This window comes from Boleophthalmus pectinirostris, unplaced genomic scaffold, assembly GCF_026225935.1.
Source record: "Boleophthalmus pectinirostris isolate CB_2022bp ecotype Guang Dong unplaced genomic scaffold, ASM2622593v1 HiC_scaffold_16, whole genome shotgun sequence".
In the NCBI taxonomy this organism is placed as follows: Eukaryota; Metazoa; Chordata; class Actinopteri; order Gobiiformes; family Gobiidae; genus Boleophthalmus; species Boleophthalmus pectinirostris.
Window position 1 is genome coordinate 21,192,021 of NW_026571095.1, and position 20,958 is coordinate 21,212,978.

Consider the following 20,958-nt stretch of genomic DNA (forward strand, 5'->3'; position numbering starts at 1 on the left):
TATAAAGTATTTAAAGATGCACTGTGTAACTTTTCTGAAAGAAGGCTGGCTGTGTCTATGGAGATATATTTTTACACTCCCTGAAATCTTCCACAGAATTATTTACATTTCTTTACATTTATTCAGTTGTTGACATTCTTGTACACTAAGTCGCTTGTCCACAGATCCGGTCTGTAACTTGGCCCGTGCTGTCACTCGTTTCTCAAGTTTTATGCCATACTGTAAAACAGGGGTTTTCAAATTGAGTGAATGTGAGCCTTCTCTTAGAGTAGGTAAAGACAGATGACCAGGTCTAAACCAGGAGTAAACCAGGACTAAACCAGGACTAAACTAGGACTAAACCAGGACTAAACCAAGACTAATCTTGAACTTGAGAAAGCGAGCACCCACGGAGCAGGTTGTCCACAAAGCAAGATTGGGCGGTTGTCCTTTAACCCGCAGTCACCCGAAAGTCTACGCGGGCGCACCTCCGGGCCTGTCCCAACACTCAGTCCTGGTTCAGTTCTGGTTTAGGCCTGACTTAGTCCTGTTTTAGTCCTGTTCTAATCCTAGTTGAGTCCTGGTTTAGTACTGGTTCAGTCCTGGGATTAGTCCTGGTTTAGTCCATGTTTGTCGCACCTCCCCAGTGGCTCTTTGAAAACCACAGCTGTAGAACATTCCAGGCAAACCAATAAAAACTCCATGGAAACAAGCAGGTGGCGACCATCCACAAGAAAAGTTGCACATTGCACCTTTAATCTAACAATGAAACAGCTGGTGGTCGCGATGTTATGTCTAGTTTTGAATACACTGTACGCAATTACGTCTTGTGATGCTATTCCAAGCACTTTCCCAGATGATAAATTACATCAATATTTCAGTCGCTGGGCAGGATGGCTGACATTTGGTGACATTTCTTTTACTCTCTCTCTCTCTGTTGTGATGCTTAATTATTGATTTGTACTCCACGTCTAGTACCAAGTCATCTAAAGGACAATGCTACTTGTTACTGGGTCTAAAAGGACTTCAGATCACTCCCTCTTGTCTCACGGTCTATTTGTTTGTAGACTTTTCCGGTCAGTGCGCTCTCCTCTCTGTATTGCGGTTGACTGTTGAACATATAAAGACAACGCCACATGAGGCAGTTTGCACCTGTCACTCAAGCAGGAGGTGATGGGACACCTTGATATCTCCTGATGAGTATTTTCCATTCAATTACCCTGTCCTTATTTCTCCTGGCAACCTGCGATTCAGCCCACTGGGTTTGCATGGGGAGGGGACCAGGCCAGCTGCTATTATGGTCTTATGTATGAAGGCATGTCTCTTTGCTGTCAGTCCACTGTAAAGCTACGTATTGCTATACATTTTGCATTTTCAATTTAAAGAAGACATGCTCGCAGTATTGATCAAGAACAACTGAAACAGAAAAGTGAAAAACGGCTATTTTTAGAACAATGTAGGGTTGTCAAAAGTATAAAAAATCTGACGCTAAATGATGCTAAAACTAGTATCGAAACTAGATATTCATTTGAGTAGGTATTGATAATAAAAAGTCACATTCACAGGACAGAAGTGAACCTTTCTTGAATAACTTTTGAATGATTTTGCACTGTATCAGAACAAGTGTAAGAGCACGTAGACTAGTAAACGTTCATGGACCACTTTGGAACCTACCTGGACGATTGAAGGATTACACTAAGGGTCTTCAACCTTTTTCTTTTTGTGAGCTACCTTTATGAAACAAAAATGCCAGAGAGCTACCAATTTTAGCGGTCGCAAGAAATTGAGAAAGTATAAGAGCCATGGTAAGCCTTAGACGGGGTACGTTTAGATGCCTGTTAAACATAAACCTTTATCCGTTTATGAGTGTACAAGTTAGGCATCAAAATGACACATTTACACTGGTACTTAATCAGATGTTGGTTATTAAGCAGATTACAGATAATTCAGAAAATTACATTACAAACAAATGACACCAAATTATTTTAAGCTTAATGTGCCCCCCAGTACATGCTGAGAACCAATATATTTTCCGTTATAAATTTCCCTGTTCATTTGTGTGCTAGCAGTGTTCATTCAATTTCCTCTATTTTCCAAACTAATTTCAGTCGTAACCTTTGTGTAAACTCTACATGGTATTAATATGTTATGAATCAGTTTGCTCAAAGGCACCTTGTAATGGCTGATGTCAGGATTACACATTTGCCCAAAGCCCAGCTCATTTTACACCACTTCTTATGACCGGATTAAACAAGCTGGAAATGATTTTGCACTCACTTCACCTCATAAGTGAATTTTTTATGGGTTTTAGTTTAGGCACAATTTTGAGAGCAATTCAAAAGATATCGTATTTTGTTACATGTTAATTGCAATGGGTAATTACAGTGATTTTAATTACAGACTATAAGATGCTATTTTTTTCTCACACTTTGAACCCTGCGGCTAATATATGGACGGATTCTTTGTTTGGCACATTGTCCATTCATATATACGGTCTGTGGTTTGGCAACACAGCGGATACATGCAGTCTGAGTGCAGAAAAAGCTGCTGTATGTGCGGGTAACACATGGATCTAGGGTTAACATGAAGTTGCTACACTAGCTAGCGATATTGTCACTCAAATAGTTTATCGCCGTGTAATAAAAATAAGTTATGATGCTAAATGAACATTAGTGAGGGAGATACGTCTTACCCGTATGTGTAACGTGTAATGACAAGAAGAAATGTCTCAAACATAAGTAGACTTCCACTCATACCTGATTGATACAACTTGCCTAGCCCCCGAGAGAGTCTGAAATCTGCAGAAATCTTCCAATACACTGACATGATACAGACAGGACAGAGACTCTTTCTGTAGGAGTTATGCGCAGTAAAGCATAGGGAGGGACGGGGGTGATGCGCCAAGGAAGATGCTCGGTTTGATTATGTTTTGAACAGTTATTTTGTGCTTCATACACACACCCTCTTCATGGAAAATATATGAAGAAATGCAGATGATGCAGCTTTTAAGTTAACGGCATTTGATGTGGCTGTCGAAGAAGTAAATTGAGCTGCTGCACATGAGCTCGGCATCAATGAGTCAATGGTTAGATTTTTTGACGGCAGCCTGACGAACTGATTGCAAAAAGACGACAAAAGCTTTCAGAGGCGATAAAGCCAGATGGCCCAAACTTGAAAACCTTCTTGAAGACGTGGACACCTGTGGCTTATATTAAAGTGTGGCCTATATATGTACAATTTTTTAAATTTAGTAAAAATTTTGTTGATGCAGCTTACGTTCAGGTGCACTAAATTTTCTGGAAATTACGGTATATGCGTTTTGTATTTAAATTGGAATTCCTCTACTAAAATGATAAATATGTATAGATCATATAATTATTTTCCCCTCACCCAAGCTTTAACTAATAAGTGACATTTACTGTGCCTATAAAGAACAACAACATCTAGAAAACTCTAAAAAATTGTTTGAGGAATTTTAAGCATACTTTGGTATGAGAATTGAAACTTCTCAATACCTAGTCAGTATTGATATATTCATATTTTGGTTGTGATTTGATTCTCACCAGTACCCATGCAAGATTGCTATTAAACCCATGGATAGGCAGGTGTGGGTGACTCACTTCCATTACCTGTTACTGCATTGTTTGGTGTGTATTAATTAGATCCTAATATAGTCTCATAATGTCATTTGCATAATCATGTGTAATAAGTCATTGTTTTTTTCGCAAGTGTTGCTATGCCAACCTTTCTGTAAAGTTTAAAGGCATTCCCGGAATCTCTGCCAAGTAATTAGGAAAATGTCAGCTCACCGTTGTCTCATTTATCCATTATTGACAGCTAATGCATTGTAAACTAATAAACGTGTGTATTTTGTCTTAAAGGGAAGAGTCCACAGTTGATTTGAGGAGGTTGTCTGCAGGGGAGCAAGACAGGGACAACCAAATGTGTCAGTGTGATGGCTCGCCTCTAATTATGTGACAAATGTGGACGACTTACAACAAGCTCACAACAGCGACTAAGGCAGAGCTGCTGGGGAGAGGAAAACACTTTGCCTTCATGTTTTAAAGGAGTGTGAGGTTATTAACCAAAGAGATGGGTTTTTTCCTTGTGTTTGTAGGACTGTAGCTTGTTTTGTAATCACAGTTTATCAGCAAATACATTTCGTCATTGTTTTTGGCAATAGACCTTTTTCACAATGGCTGTAAGTGCTGCAATGTAGGGTAAACGTCACTTACATTAATGCTTTTCTATGACAAAATATCTTTGGAAATGTCTTCCATATTTTCTACCAGCTTCATAAATCTGCCCCATCACCAAATCTTTGTGGGCCAACAAGGTCCACAAAGGATAAACATTCTTCCATGAAGAATTTACCCACAACTACCAAGTTAAGAAAGATGAAAACGCAAAGGCGAACAACGACTAGCATTAGTGAACTACGTCTGAGCAAAACTAACATTATGGTCATGAATAAAACATAAGTAATAAGTCATTTGTTAATGAGTAACTTGTGAACTGATTCTAATTTAAAAAAAATATATAGACAGAGAGATTTTTGCAGTTTGAATGCTACAGATGTTCACAGATTACATGTCTTGCCTTAAAAACTGCACAAGTCTCTCTGTCTATGCTAATATTTACATCATAAATTAAATTTTTAATTTTAATTGTACTATCATCTGAGTGAACAAGTTACTTATGTTTTATTTATGACCATAACGTTAGTTTTGCTCTGGAGTAGTTCACCAATGCTAGTCGTTGTTTGCGTTTTCATCTTTCTTACCTTGATAATTGTGGATAAATTCTTCATGGACAGAATATGTCCTTTGTCGACCTTGTTGAATGAAGATTTAGTGATGGGTAGGCAGATTCGTGAAGCTGGTAGAAAATACACGGGACATTTCCACAGATATTTTGCCATAGAAAAGCATTAACGTAAGTGGTGTTTACCCTACATTGCAACATTTCCGACCATTGTAAAAAAAAAAGGTCTATTTTTACAGTAGTGAACACAAAAAATACTAGATATGGCATGTAACTTTCTTAACTTATATCAAACTTTATTGTTCAGCAGCAGTCTTTGATTCACTGTCTGTCATTCCATCAGTTGGACGTGGCATGTCACCTGCATTATTCCATGGAAATAAGCCATACTTTTGAACAATTGGTAGTTAGAGACAAATAAGATGCAATACTATGGAAAGTGTCAAGTTAACAACATTTCTATAGAGATAAGCAAGTGGAAGTGTAAGCCTATTCACACATGTTTTCTACATTGTTGGTATAATAAAAACAAGCTCTTATTTTAGTCTGTTTTTTGGTTAAAAGGTTACACAGTGGGGCGTAAAAAACAGAACAGAAGTGACAAAAATATGGAGATCCAAGCCGCCATTAAACCCTTTTCTTGTTTCAGTCAGAAGAATAAACAAATTTTTTTTTTCTTTCTCTTTTTTTACCAGGCATGCAAGAAAGAGCCAGTGACACTTAGAGAACTATTATCTGAGCCCTATTGGAAATGCATTATTAATCAAATACATTATTGAATAAATGAAACAACAGGGTCATGGACAATACCAGCCCTGTTTGGCTAGTGAGTGTGACACTGTTATCTCAGCACTACTAAAGTAAAAAAAAAATAATAATAATAAATTCTCAAATGAAAATAAAAAATAATAATCTCTGCATAAACCCCAGATTCAAGTTCAAGTCTGCAAAGTAAATATTAACCATTGTGATGTACGGCCACTGGCTTGTCTCACCTTATATAAATTCAAGTCATGACATGTAGTCTAGGCTTACACAAGTCAACTGCACACAAGCTGCACAGTCAATGAGCTCATTTACTGCGGGCTGGCCACATGAATATGCACAGTCCATTATGTACAGCCATGATCAAAATTTAATGGAGCAGAAATGTCCTTGAGTCTTGAAAAATGCATGTGTGAAATTGCCACCAGAGCAGCCTGCATTTCAGCCCATCAACGTGTAATCTGTGGGTTTGTCCAATATACACACTCAAACAGCTTTAGTGTCCCTTGTGGGCCACTGTAGGCAGGTTTTTAATTTACCGTAGCATTCTGGGTGAGGAAACAAGATAAATTTTAAAAGTCCTTAACTAGACTTGAGCTGTAAACTTTCTGGCTCAGAGGTAAAAGAGTCAACCCACTAACGCAGGCAGTTCTTAAACGTGGAACGTAGTTTTCTGGTGGAGGGTCCATCACCTGCTTAAGGCTTTTTATTTGCCTGGAATGTTCCACAGTATCTGTCTTTCATTTACTCAATTGTAGGCATTTTTATTGCTTAAAAATACTTGATTTGCTGATGTCACTTTCCATGGAGATTGCTAAGTTTTATTTCGATTACCATATTTTTCGGACTATAAGTCGCTCCAGAGTATAAATTGCACCAGCCAAAAAATGCATAATGAAGAAGAAAAAACATATATACACATACACTTTTTCAGGGAAATTTAATTTTATAAAATCAGAGACCAGGAACCAATATTTCATCTTGAAAGGCAAGTTATGGTAAAAATAATAGAACAGAGAACAACAGGCTGTTAATGTCACATATGAACAGTTACTCAGATAACTATAGCTTAAACAACAGAACATAAGTTTACCAAAGTCTCCATCTCACTCCAAATCACTAAATCCATTGAATTCTTCATCCTCGGTGTCACTTCTGAGCAACTCCACAACTTCCGGAGGTAAACGGAGCACTGCTTCCTCTTCTGCAAAGCTGCTGTCAGACTCAGCATCAGTTCCAGTCAGAATTATTCCAGCCTCTCTTAATCCCGGTTGTCACAACTTTCTTGCTCACTCTAGACTTTCTTTCTGCTGCTGGATTACCATTTTCGGCTGCTACTTGTATCTTGTAATCTACAATATATGATTTTTCTTTTGGGAGCATTTGTGTCTCTTTCTGCAGGAGACATGCGCAGTGGTACAGGAGTAAAAGGAGTAGCAGATACTGGCACACAAGCCTAGAGCCTCTCGCGGCTGTCAGTCTGAAAATTTTAATATATAAGTCGTACCAGAGTATAAGTTGCAGGACCACCCGAAACATGAAAAAACATGCAACTTATAGTCTGAAAAACATTAGGTCTTCATGTTATTATGATTCAAATATTATGATTTAGAGATTCTTATAATCAAACCTATATTTTATATGTCATACCTGACATGCTTTGGCTGCACTCTATCGCCTTCCTCAGAAGTGTCACATGATTTTGTTGTGACGCGTCTGATCAGCTGGTTTAAATTTAGCCGTAGCTGAATAATAGCAGCTCAATATTGTCATTTTCTGACCACTGCAAGAGTGAGAACCACCTAATGGATTGGGGCAATGCTAAAGTCATAGGCCCAGAGTTCATTTGTTGGATCAGGGAGGCCACCGAGATCTGGAGACACGTTCACCAGACTGTAAATCGGGATGAGGGACCATACTAACTTTCTCACACCTGGAATACAGTTCTGAAGAAGTCTGTCCTACTGTTCCAAACAGTTTAAATCAACTGTAATGATCAAATGTAATGTCCATTCACTAATTTTTTATATATTAACCAATTGTTTTACTAATATTACAACAGTGGATTAGTCAGTGGTAGAGATCTTACCAGGCTGCTTAGTTTAAGGGTAAATGCTTTCTAATCCTCTAATTCAATAAAACTGAGTCTTTTGTAACTTTTCAGACCCTTTGTGACTTTGGTTGCCTCTGATACACTAAGCTACAACATACAATTAGTCGAGCTTCCCAATATTCACACCCCAACAACTCTACTGTCCCCCATGGGCCACCATAGGCAGGTTTTTAATTCCCCGGTGCATTGTGGGTGAGAAAAACAAGACAAGATTTGGTCGGCAACAACAGCCCCAAGCAGCTGAGAGGAGACAGCCCAATGAGTTTAGCAACGGGGGTAACATATGAGGTGAAGGGAGCGCACTGAAAAACACTAGCATCAACAAAAAAGCAAGGAGCAAGGAGAAATGGGAAGAAACGTGTACAATCAAGCAGTTCTAGAGCGGGGGAGGGAGGGGGCCGAACCTTAAATACAGAGATGGACAGTACTGCACCACCTCCTCCATTGATTGGGGCCAAAGCTATTTACTCAATGCCATTTTGTGGATAGGATCTCGTATAAAAAGCATTTTCCTGGTAGATGGGAAATGTGAATGCAACTGTCAATCACGGTAGACACCAGTGGGATGACCGAGGCACACAGCTGTAAATATATGGGTTAGGTCTATTTTAAATGTAACAGTTCTGTCTGCGGGATTGAGAAAGAGATAGGTATTATTTGTGTGTTCACATTTAAAAAGGTAATCAAGATGGCATTTGCTGAAACTGACAGGTTGATATTCTGATTTTATTTTTATTTGAAAGGTCCTGTAACAAATGTTTTGTTGGTATTTGAGCAAAATTTGTCTTACCCCAGTAAATATATTGTAAGCAGCTAAGTCAGCTGCATGCCTGCTGTTTGTATCTACTTAGAAAGCATTTTATTATGGTAAATGGTCACATTTTTCTATAGCGCTTTACGACAAGGAACCACTCACCCATTCAGACACACATTTGCACACCAGTGTACACAGATACTGGGGACGAGGTGGGTTAAGTGTCTTGCCCAAGGTCACAACACGGCCTTTGACTCAGTGGATCTGACTACTCGACCCATGATGTTTTATGTCGAGAGCGGGATTCGAACCGCCAACCTTCAGATTAGTGGACAAATGCTCTACCAACTGATTTAACACTGCCCATTATCACTTTCTAATCATCAGGAAGTTGTTGGTAACTTTAAGGTCACAGCAAAACTCCAAACAGGTCTCTGAGGATTGTTAAAAGTGCTTATAGACTCATTGCAGTGAATTTTTAAGATACATTTTAAAAAGACATAAATTAAGTGAAGAATAACAATGGACCACTGCGAATGTTTAAAATGAACTAGTTCTGTTTTCACATTTTTAATTAAAATTAGGGAACACACCTTTAAGTATCTCTATGACCATTGCTGCTAATATGGATGGTTGTTTTCATCACTTTTGCAAAAATGTAGATAGATACACAATGATTACATGGGTAATTTCATTTCACATGCTCCAATGGTTTTAACTGAAAGACTGCCCATTAAAAGGCATAATAATCAGCAAGAAGTCCGCTGAATATCTCTTTACTGACTAGTAAACAGTAAACACTAGTTGGAAATTACAATACAAGCAGACTGAGACTTCAGAGCATACAAAAACTGTTGTTCGAGTTAAATTGCTGAGTTGTGGCAAACAGTGTAATCCAGCCAATCACTTCATTATGATTCAGTTATCATTTATAGGAGGTCTGTTTTCCCACCATTGGATCTATAAACTTTTACAGGCTTTTCATGTAGCTTGTATAAATCTCCGAATTGATATTAAAATCCTTAACAATGTAGTCCCAACAAATGCATAACAACAACACAATCAGAAAGTATAGTTATCTGGGGATGTGTCTAAGTAATCCCTTTGGACCAATAACATCACTGTGAAATATGACTGTTTGCTACAATGTGCCAGTCCGGTGAATATCTCGCTAGGAAGAAGTGATTAGGATATCTGCAGGTTCAATGGCACACGTCTTGTTAAAATAATGAACAATGTGGCCACTTTTGTCCATAATTGGATTTGGAGGATAGAAATGGTTGCAAGCTATTTGTCCCCAAAGATGTGTTATGCAAATGTTTTGGAGTTACAGCAAGGTTCAGTGGCCTCTTTGTCTCGGTTCACTGCTTCACTATTAAATTAAACAAAAACGTGGATAGGTACAATTTGGAAATGAGAGGCCAGTTTAATGTAAAATGAAACTTACTAATGTTAGAATCAGAAAGTATGCAGAATATGAAAGGCTATGTGCTTCCTGTTAGAAAAGTTACAGATATTTGCAATAGCTTAAATTTTTAAAATAATGATGATAAAATATATGTTACTATACAATACATCATCCTAATAATCTTGTAATGGGATTCACATTGATTGTCTTATGCTAGTGCTCTGAAGGGGAGTGACAGCACAGGGAGACTCAGAGCATCAAAAAACAAAAGTGAAATTTTAAAAAAATGTTAATATGTTTTCAGCAGTTGTATCATTTTTAAAACAATAAAAGGTAGTCTGGTGATCCAAATATGTGTTAGTGCTTAATACCCCATAGAAGTAAAATACACCCTCTAATTGTTTTCAGTTTACACTTTAATTTTGGGGACCATGTATAAGTGTTTTATACCAGATCTGGTTAAACACAGCGCTAGAAAACCCACTTTACAAATACATTATACAAGAACCTCAGCTTATATTTTGCATTAAATCAAATGTAAATACATAATTGACAGAGATAGTTGGTATTCTAATGTACAGATGATGACAGTATATGACTATATCCTTGCTGATGTTTGAAATCGTGGATTTGTGACAATAGAGTTAGCTTAGTTACCTGCAGAGGGATTATTGGTCTAAGTCTGAGGCATTAGTAAAGCTTACCCAAAGGATTATACATCACACTTGATTCATAGTCAGTCCCATAGTAATTATGCCACTGTATACAAAGCTACATGTAAACAAAAACATAAGCATGCAAGAAAAATGACTGAAGACAAAAATCTCCATAGAAATGATTAATTGTGTGAATATTTCCAGTGAATGGGTGGTTTTCCCTCTTGGCTTCTGAAAGCATAATTGCGACACATACATAATGTGCAGTTAATAATATAGTTAGCATTATTTAGTTAATCATGGTGTCTGGTGTGTTGATTATTGCATAGATTTTATGCACAGTACTTTTAAAAATACTCCTTTTTGCATGATAGCAGTATTATTTTATAACTAAAAGAAAAAGCATTTTCAATATTTTCAGCTGCAGTCAGCAGGTGACAAAGGTGCACTATGTAGGAGAGGAAAACTGCTCACAGTAAGAATGTATGCTTTTGAAGGTATATCTCAGCAGGAGTTGAATAAATGCGAGGTATACACATTTAATGCCATACTGTGAGAAATTTCAGGCAAAACAGTAACATGGAGACAAGCAGGCGGTGAACCCCCCACCATAAGAATTATGAAGTGCACCTATTAGACTTAATTGATAGATTGATATTTAATCATTGATAACTGCTTTTCGGGAATAACATTCCTGTTTAGAGATTTACAAATGTCAAGTCATTATCCATTGGTGTCAGAATGAAGAAAAGTTAGAACTGTTGCCATAGCGATTAACAATTTATAGCTAACTGTTATATACGTTGAATGGGAAAAAATATTGAATATTACAGGAAGCTAAAGCTCTCATACTTCAGAGAATTACATGACTCATTGTTTATTTGCCTTGTATGTTATTTCTGGATTTTTCATATATAACTTTTATGGGTTTGCAGAGGATCTACACACGACTTTTGCAGCGCTATTATCAAATCATTATTTAACCAGCTGGCACTCTCACAGCAGAATGAACAGGCAGTAGTTTTGACCACTCTTTACATACAGTATATACTTACACTCCATGGGTGGGAATGAGCCTGAGTGAATCCCTGTTGTGTAATCGCTCGTATTGAGTTAATAAACGGATCAAACAAAATAACACTCTGAATCTCATTTCCACTTTTCAAAACGCCTCTCTCTATCCACACCCTGGTCTTCCTCGCTGCACCTGTCAAAAGAGTCCAAATAAATGTGCTGAATCCTGGAGGAAGACGCGCTGTCAGGCTGCATCACAAAAGTGTCAGCTTTCTCACCAGTCTGCACACTGACCTCCTGCTCGAGCTGCACAGTTGAGAAGAATACTTTGAAAATGGATTAACACTGCAAAAAGTTATTTTGTAGGTAACTTATGATGGTTTGATTTGAGAGCATGTTTATCTTGATTGGAGTAGACTTCACTTGTCTGGTAACATTACCTACCAACGGAACAAGATATGTATTCTTAACTGGAGCAGTCATATTTTTGTTCTCATTTTAAGAGATGTTTTGTTTTTTGTTTTGTTTTTCTTATTTTAAAGGTGCACTGTGTAACTTTTCTAGTGGTGGATTTGCCATTTGCTTGTCTCTATAGAGATGATATTGCTTTGCCGTGAATGTTGCATAGTATGACATCTTACATTTAATACAATTACAGATGTTTTTATTATGTTATTAGGTTCTTTTTTCAGACCAAGGGTTTGTTTTCATACCTGACAGTTTCGACTGCTCACTAGCGGTCTTCCTCAGAGTGGTCATGTGATGTTGCTGTAACGTGTCCAGTCAGCTGATTTAAACAGGTTTTGGTGCCGTCTTCCTACCGGTGGAGGCAGGATGACAGTGCCATCTGCATATAAACCGGTACTAGGGGGCTCTTTTACTCTCACACACCTGGGATACTGTTCTGAGGAAGTCGGACTGCAGATGGCGCTGTCATCCTGCCTCCACCGGTAGGAAGACGGTGTCAAACCCTGTTTAAATCAGCTGACTGGACACGTCACAGCAAAATCATGTGACCACTCCGAGGAAGACTGCTAGTGAACAGTCGAAACCGTCAGGTATGAAAACAAACTCTTGGTCTGAAAAAAGAACCTAATAACATAAATTATCGGAAGACCAAATGAACCTCATCGGACTATAGGTGTTTTTATTGCTCATAAGTTCAATGAAAAACATGCCTCATACTGTAAGCAGAGTTGCATCTCCACAGATCTGACCTGTAACTTGATCTGGTGGTGTTTCTTTCCTGTTATCATGGAAACAGATATGAGTAATGTTATACTGTGGAACAGGCAAAGCAATAACATCTCAATGGAGACAAGCTGTTGGCAGACCCTTCACCACAAAAGTTACACAGTGCAACTTTAAGTAAGGTAAAGTATGCTTTATTGATCCCTCATGAGAAAAATCCCATCTCTATTTGTCCCATCCTTCAACCAACCTTTCAGGAGCAGTGAGTGACTGCCGTAGAGCGTCCAAGGACCCATCTTCAGATCATGAGTTAGGCTTGGTCAGGAGTACTTTAACTTGAGGATTTTACCGTGCATGTTTTGGGTTGTAGAAGTGGAACTAGATGGTTTTTAAGTACAAAGTTGTTTTCTATTACCAGATATTTTACTTTACAAATCAAATATACTCTAATCAAGATAAAATATTCTGATTTCAACAAATTTTAACTTGCATAGTTTTGTTAGTTTTGTCGTGTAGTTACAGAATACTAAAGCCTTTGAAATGTATTTTGTAACATATTCAGTGACATGGTCTAATCGAGTACTGAATGGAGTAATGATACTTGCACAAACATCATATAAAACTTGGGACTTAACTGGAACTAAACTCGTAGCTAAACATGGACTAGACTTATCCAAAACTAGAACAGGATCAAACCAAGTACATAAGGACTAAACTGGTACAAATGTGAATAACACATACAACTGTGAATGCACCCTGAGTTTCTTTATATTTTATTGTGAAACCGCGATGCAGATGCACTGTTATGCCTTTATTTATCATTGATTAGAGAAGGAAAAAATATACACACATGCACACACCATAAGAGCTGTTATCTGTTTTTTTCTCTTTGATACTGCAGCTCAAATTCAAAACTGAATGATGAAGTATCACAATCTATTTCTTTTATTTTTAGAAAGTATTTTGAATATCATGAAATTAAAGAGCAACTATCTTAACAGAGCTTCTCGACAATAAGTATTCAGCTATATTTTATATTTATGTATTTAGTTCTGAACACTGGCAGGAGCTCTGGTACCCGGACTGTCTCTGCTTACGTGTGTAGTTGGCCTATTGGATTTATGGGGGCCATATATATTAACTCAACTATCTCCTGGTGCGGTGCTGTCTGAATGCATTAATTGTGAGGTTAAGCTGAGGTAGGCACTATCAAGTTCTGCAGAAGCACAACTGCATTCCTCTCTGTGCTGGTGAATTCAATATAAAGAAGATCCATCTGACTTAAATGCAAGAATTTCAACATTAAGAGACCATACTGTATGTAGCATTATGAAAGGGACAGTCATTTTAGCACCTGAACAGGGATGTAAACAATAGCAAAAATATATCACGCTGATAATGAAAAACATTATTTTCAATAGAATGTGATTTTCAACATTAAATAATAGTACTTTCTTTTATATTCCCATGTGGTAGCACCTGCAGCACCTTCAAGAATACGGCCTATATTGACCCTGACTTAATGGTCCTTTTGTTTTTGTGGTTCCAGTTGGGTGAGGACACATTTAATCGTGCCAAGCTGCTGAACGTGGGCTACAGCGAGGCCCTGAAGGATGCTGAGTACGACTGCTTCATCTTCAGTGACGTGGACCTGATCCCCATGGACGACCGCAATCTGTACCACTGCTACGACCAGCCGCGCCACTTCGCCATCGCCATGGACAAGTTCGGATTCAGGTAAGACTCAGTAGGATAACATAAGGAAAAAAACTATATGGTGTAACAGCAATGCACATAGTGACTAACGAAACTATCATCAGATCATTTAGGACTTCCCCATCTTTTCAGGTCAGGCCCTCAAAAATACTTCTTACTGGACTGAAATTGACAGTGGTAATAATTTTTTAGAGTCAGATTAAGTTAATTTGGGTTTAATGTGGCTGTCAATGTAACAAATGAACAGTTATTCAGATAACTATAGCATAAACAACATAACGTAACAAATTTACCAAACTCTTCATCTCACTCCAAATAAAAAATCCTTTGAATTCTTCATCCTCAGTGTCATTTCTGAGCAGATCGGTGAGTTCCGGAGGTAAAAGGAGCTCTGCTTCCTCTTCTGTGTAGCTGTCATCAGACTCAGCATCAGTTCCAGTTAGAATTATTCTGGTCTTTCTGAATCTCGAAAGGATGGTTTCGGTTGTCTTTATGTTTGTTTAAATTTTAAATTGTCATTGATACAAAACTAATGGTGTGTTTGTTTTGGTAATGATTTGTTTTGGGTAAGGAGTTATAAGATTATTGAATTGAAATGTAAACAGCAAGGCCACTGAAGCATCATTTTCAAAAGTTAACAAAAGCAACAATTCACTTAATTAGTTTTTAGCATTTTGAACATGTAATACACAAGACCAAAGAACACAAAAACATGTCATTTCGTCACTTAACATTCATGTATGCTGCATAAAACCTCTGCATCTCAATTATCTAAAAGCCATGCTCTCATTGATTCATTGATTCATGAACCAAACATGAGCAGCCACAGTCACCTTCTGATCCGCCGCTGTCATACTTCAGTTATCTTGGTCCCCACACTCCGCACAGAGATAACGCTCAATAAGCTAATGCTATTGGCAACACGCTCCAGACCACATGTGATCTGTTCTAGCCAACACTCTGTAACATTAAATCAGAGAAACCATTGCATTGATTTGAGTGTAATGAATGAGAAGGAAATCACTGCACTGATTGTGCTTTGTCTTTGGTGCTTATTTTGACTGCTTACTGGACTTATTGTATCTCTCAGTTATGTATGGGTTAGTCTAAGTCTAAGATAGAAACACAATTTCTTTGATTTGTTGCAAAACTCTACATTCTAAAAAATTCTAAAATTCTGTTAAGTTTACAACATTCTTGGCAGGCTGGCGCCACCTAGTGCCTCCACTCAATTTAATTTCTCTCCAGTGACCATATCAGAAATTGGAATACACAAGACAGTTCCCAAAAACCACAGAAGTGTGAGTTCGGGCACCAGCCAATCAGCGAAGAGTCATAGATTCTGTGTTGGCAACAATTCCCAAGATCGAGCATTTAAAGCCGTAACAAAGAGAATGTTTGGTGAATTTTATCAAGGGGAAAGACGTTATTGTCCTTCTTCCTATGGGATTTGGGAAAAGCGTAATATACCAGTTAGCACCGTTAGCAGCGCATCACATATGTCATGACCAAATAGCAGCGATTGGTTAAATAAAAAAAGTACCCGCCTACCATCGAGCAAACCAATTCTAACGCTGTGAGGACAGACGGTTTCTACGAAGTGAAACCGGCTGATGAATCAGGCTACAACATTCTAGGGCTGCAATAAAATATATAAATACCAATTTATATTGGAACTTTATTTGTACAGTATCAGTATTAGGACTGTTTGTAGTCGACTAAAGAAAGTTTAGTTGTAGTCGATGTGTGACAAAAACTTCAGTGTATTCCTTATCAATGATTTGACCATGTAACTGACCTTAACTGCACTCACAGGTCTAGAAGTGCACACAAGTTCATGAAAAAAACAACAATTTAAATGGAAAAGTACTAGAAAATGTATTTATATGTAAATACGTTTTCAGATAGAGTAATCCATACCCTTCTCTGTCTGCTATTGAGAATGTAAATCCTAGTAAAATAATCAAGTAAGCACAAGTACAAGTTTTGGTCAACTTAAGACACCATTAACCAATTAATCGATTAAAGGTCCACAGTTCTAATTGATATAATTAAACACATATTCATTAAGTTATTTTTGGTATATTTCACCAAGTTGCTCTGTTGTGTTGTTGCTTATTTGGAGAAAGGAAACTTGCTTATGTAATACAGTTGTAGTAGTAATCACTGTTTTTATTATTAAGTGTATACATTTTTTAGCTTGTGTAGGCAGTGTTTTACAAGGCAAATACTATGGGATAATTATTTGTTTCTTAAAAATAAATAAATAAATAATAAACAGTGAGATATATTTGTTATCGCTGTATCTTCTCTGTATTTTGAGATTACCAGTATTGTGTGCCATCTATCTCACATTGAGAAGTTTAAACATTAATGATTTTTTTTCCATTAAGTTTCCCACTAGTGTCTGTTATAAAAACCCCATTCACCTCTAGTGTCTGGCCTTTTAAAAGATTCACAAAATTAGGTTTGCAAAACAAGAACTAATAGGTCCGACTTTAGGTGTCAATCTCACAGATAATGGGCTCTAAAGACACCAGGACAATGTAAAATGTTTTTCACTAACCTTCAGCCAAGATGCTATTTTAGGATGGTCACTACACTCAGTTAAACTTTAAAGAGGCACCATGTAACTTTTCTGTTGGAAGGTCAACTACTTCCAAATCAAGATCTTTTTTTAACAGACCAGTGTGTTGTTTAAAAATACCTGGATATATATTCAGAAGGAGCACGTTTTGTTACAGAGACGTTTCTTGCCAGCTGATTTACACAGATTTTGGCACCTTTCTCATACCTGTGGGCTTGTTTCCAGATCTCAGTAGCCTCCTTAAGCCAACATTTGTGTTTGTAGTCCTCCATCCCAATTATTTTTGCGCTTTCCCAGTCCATATCTCTCTCTCCTGCAGTGATCTGTGATGGCCGATTTGAGGTTCCCCTGTTCGGCTTTTTTCTGTGTCACTCTATTGTTTCCTTCTCACATTCTGATTTGTGTTCTTTTTACGTATGCTGGAAGCTCTCCCTGTCTCATCTGTATATGTTTTCTTACATGCCGGTGTGGGATTTTGTATATGACATTACATTTTTGTTCTGGGCTTATCTTGTCTTTAGGATGCACTAACATTTGTCTTATTTTCTGTGTGGTTTCACTGGGGTGTTTATATTATGCTTTTTTATGGCTTGCTATATTTTTCTTTTATTCCCCGGATATATAGGACTGTGACTGTTCCTGTATTTTCCTCACTTGCTGTTTTCTCTTATTGATGGCCCAGTTTGGGGATAGGGCATAGCTGTAGTGCTTTTGTGCCTTTCTTCCTCCTGTCAGCTACTTGTTTGTTTTGATGGAAATGTCGTTGCTTTACCTGGAATGTTCCACAATATGGCACTAAACCTATTTATCTCCATGGAGACAAGCATGTGGCACTGCTTGGTCAAGTTACAGGTCAGATCTGTGGAGAGTCGACCCCCACTCACACTAACAATGCATGTTTGTCCAGGTATTTTTGATTAAAAAAAATAAATAAATACAGTTTAAAGTTTTCTGATCTATGTTTTAATGTTGGTTCCTCATCAAAAACATACCTGGAGTTGTCTTTGTTTCACTCATAAATATTTAACTCATTAATCCTGCATATTTAGGCTGATTTCTTCTCTCAAACTCTGTAAAGTACTCTGTTCCACCTCGTGATGTCATGTGGTGCTACAGGAAGTGCCCCACTGTGTTTTTAAACTCCGTGCACCTTCATCAAAATAGCTGGGATCATTTCAGCCCTGTGGTTTCTTATCTCTACTAAACAAAAGTTAAAAATGTGCTGTTAACTTGAAAACTACCACTGACATCATAAGGGGGAACAGAGCATTTGGAGCTTTGGCCATATAGATAAACTAATGATCAAGGTTTACTCAGACATGAAGTGTGAGTAAAAAAAAAAAAAAAAAAAAAAAAACATCTCCAGGGTTTGCTTTTGATGAGGTAACAACATTCTAATATTGCTTAAACCTCACAAGATTCAATTTTGCGTAATACATCTTTAAAGCCATACTGTGGAAAATCTGAGGCTTAACCATCGATCTCATTTATGTATTTTTCTTTTGTACTTTAATGATAAACACTCTCAAAGTCAGGTCTAATAAGAGTTTTCCATTACCTTAGCACCTTGCTGCGTACCAATTACAGCACCAACCAAACTGGGGTCACCTTGTAATCTTTTCATGCTGATTTCAAAAACATGACGTAAATTAAATTATCTGTTCGGGGCTTGTTCCGCTTATTAGATTATATGACACGGCATTATGTTGTACTAATACACTTGATGTATAAGTACTTGGCAAATGGCTGTGCATGTTGGACAATGAGTACTGTCAGGCCCCACTCCCAATTACTATAGTGCACAATACACTGATTAGGTCTGGTGTTGTCTGAAATGCACAAATTTACCCAGAATGCATTTAGACTAGGCAGTGTATAGTGGTGGCATTTTCTTGATTGCTGCCCCAAATCCCTGATCCCTTATTGTGATAATTGAATTACCAAATATAAAGGGCCTATATTACGCAATGTTATAATATTGTTTCCTCATCACAAACATACCTGGAGTTGTGTTTTGTTTCATTCACACGTTTAACACACAAACTCTGAATATTTAGGCTGAAATCTTCTCTCAAACTGTAAACACTCTGTTCCACCTTGTGATGTCATGTGGTAATACAAGAAGTGCTCCACGGTGTTTTTAAACTCCATACACCTTCACTAGAATCATTTGAATAGTTTCCTTCATGCAGTTGCCAATCTCTGCTAAACAAAAGGTAAACTGTAGCTGTTGACTTGAAAACTTCCACTGCATGACATCACAAGGTGGAACAGAGCATTTTGAGCTTTGGGGATGTGAGCAAACTAATAATAAACATGTGTGAATGAAACAAAACACAATTCTAATTTGGTTTAAAGCTCACAAGAGTTAATTTTGCGCAGTATGGGCTCTTTAAAGTCAACATATTATGCTTGTGCCTGCTATATAGTAGAGTATATATAATCTATGACATTGTTTCCCAAAGACTGGGTCATGACCCTCAGGTGGGTCAGAAGAGATTTTTTTTTTTTTGGGGTCGCCTTGTCACAATTTGAATTTAGGCTGAAATGTTAAGACATGTTTTGAAGAATTTCTAATCATTTTGTAATTATTTTACTGTCTTTTTTGTTCCAGTATTACTGGTTCAATTGAATGCTGAAAAGGAAAAGAAATTGGCTATGTTTAATGTCCAAATAGGCAACTTATGGATCCTTTTATTGCTGGTTCAATGACTATTTTTCATTGTTTAAAACTTGAGTAATACTAATTGTTCAGAGAAACATGATCACTCAGTCAACAATAAAATATCCTCATTAATGTTCAATAATGGTCAAATCCACCTTTATTTTGTGATTTATGAATAATGTCTATTGACTTGGGTCATGAAGGTTTGTGACTTTTAAAATATAGGGTCCCGAGAAAAAAAAAAAGTTTGGGAAACACTGATCTATGACACCCATTAAATCTCAATATTGATAGAAAACAACTCAATAAAATAAATACATATGATCCATGATGCTGTGACTCACCCCTTTATTTTGTTGGTGGTAGAAAAAAAAAACATCATGATTTGTTTTTCCCTTTAAGCATGTCCCTGTCACACAGCCTGTTGCCTTACCATGTTGTGTTGAATACAGTGACATATATTCTCTCTGCCTTTGGTCAGACCTCAGGCTCTTGTCACGACCCTGCAGCAAATACTTGTCCCGGATCAGCAAACTCAATACTGTTGAAGAAAAAAAGCCACACTGTGAACCATAGATGTTGTTTGTCTCTGTCACAGTACATATAATACCAGAACATAAAGTTGTGTTGACACAGCTGTGAGAACAATCGGGTGGTGCAAACAATGGAAAAAATATAATGTTTTTCAAAACAGGTGTGTGAGATTAAAATGCCACAAGATATGTTTTTTTGTTGTTTTTTTTCACCATGTTCAATCATTGTAGAGAACATAACATTAGATTACTGTAAAATAATATTAATGAGCATAATAACCTGTGTAATGTGTGTATGCATCTTTTACTGTTTCTACCCAAAATGTATATAGAAAATCTTTTTTAAAGTGAATTTGTTAATTTACTCATCGTATTTTGTCAAAATTTTGTCTCTCATAATCGGACAAAATCTCAATAATATCTCTTATGTAATTTGTCTATTTTCTCTTCTTTATAAATGTAAATTGTTGTCCAGAAATGAAAAAAAAAAAACTTTGCCTAACCTCACCTTTTCCATTACTGTTTTCTCCCTTGCAGGCTGCCGTATGCTGGTTACTTCGGAGGCGTTTCGGGGCTCAGTAAAAAACAGTTTCTGAAAATTAATGGATTCCCAAACGAGTACTGGGGTTGGGGAGGAGAGGACGATGACATCTACAACAGGTACTCACGTCTGCTTAAACTGGTCAATATTTGAGCATATTATTTCTAAATTATTTGGCAAGCTTAATTAATTAGTTCAGGATAACAGCCTTTACTCTTTGCAACTTGTTCTGAAAGCAAATATCTGTCAAATGAAATAAATAAAACTGAATG

The 20,958-nt window shown here is 37.3% G+C and overlaps 1 protein-coding gene across 1 annotated transcript in view; it reads left to right on the top strand.

Annotated features, from left to right (window-relative positions):
- Positions 1-20,958, top strand: part of b4galt2 (UDP-Gal:betaGlcNAc beta 1,4- galactosyltransferase, polypeptide 2) — a 168,628-nt gene that overhangs the window by 119,563 nt on the left and 28,107 nt on the right. Inside the window, exons 4-5 of the mRNA XM_020929217.2 lie at positions 14,194-14,381; positions 20,683-20,805. Of these exons, the coding sequence (XP_020784876.1) occupies positions 14,194-14,381; positions 20,683-20,805 (311 nt within the window). The remainder of the gene's footprint in view (positions 1-14,193; positions 14,382-20,682; positions 20,806-20,958) is intronic.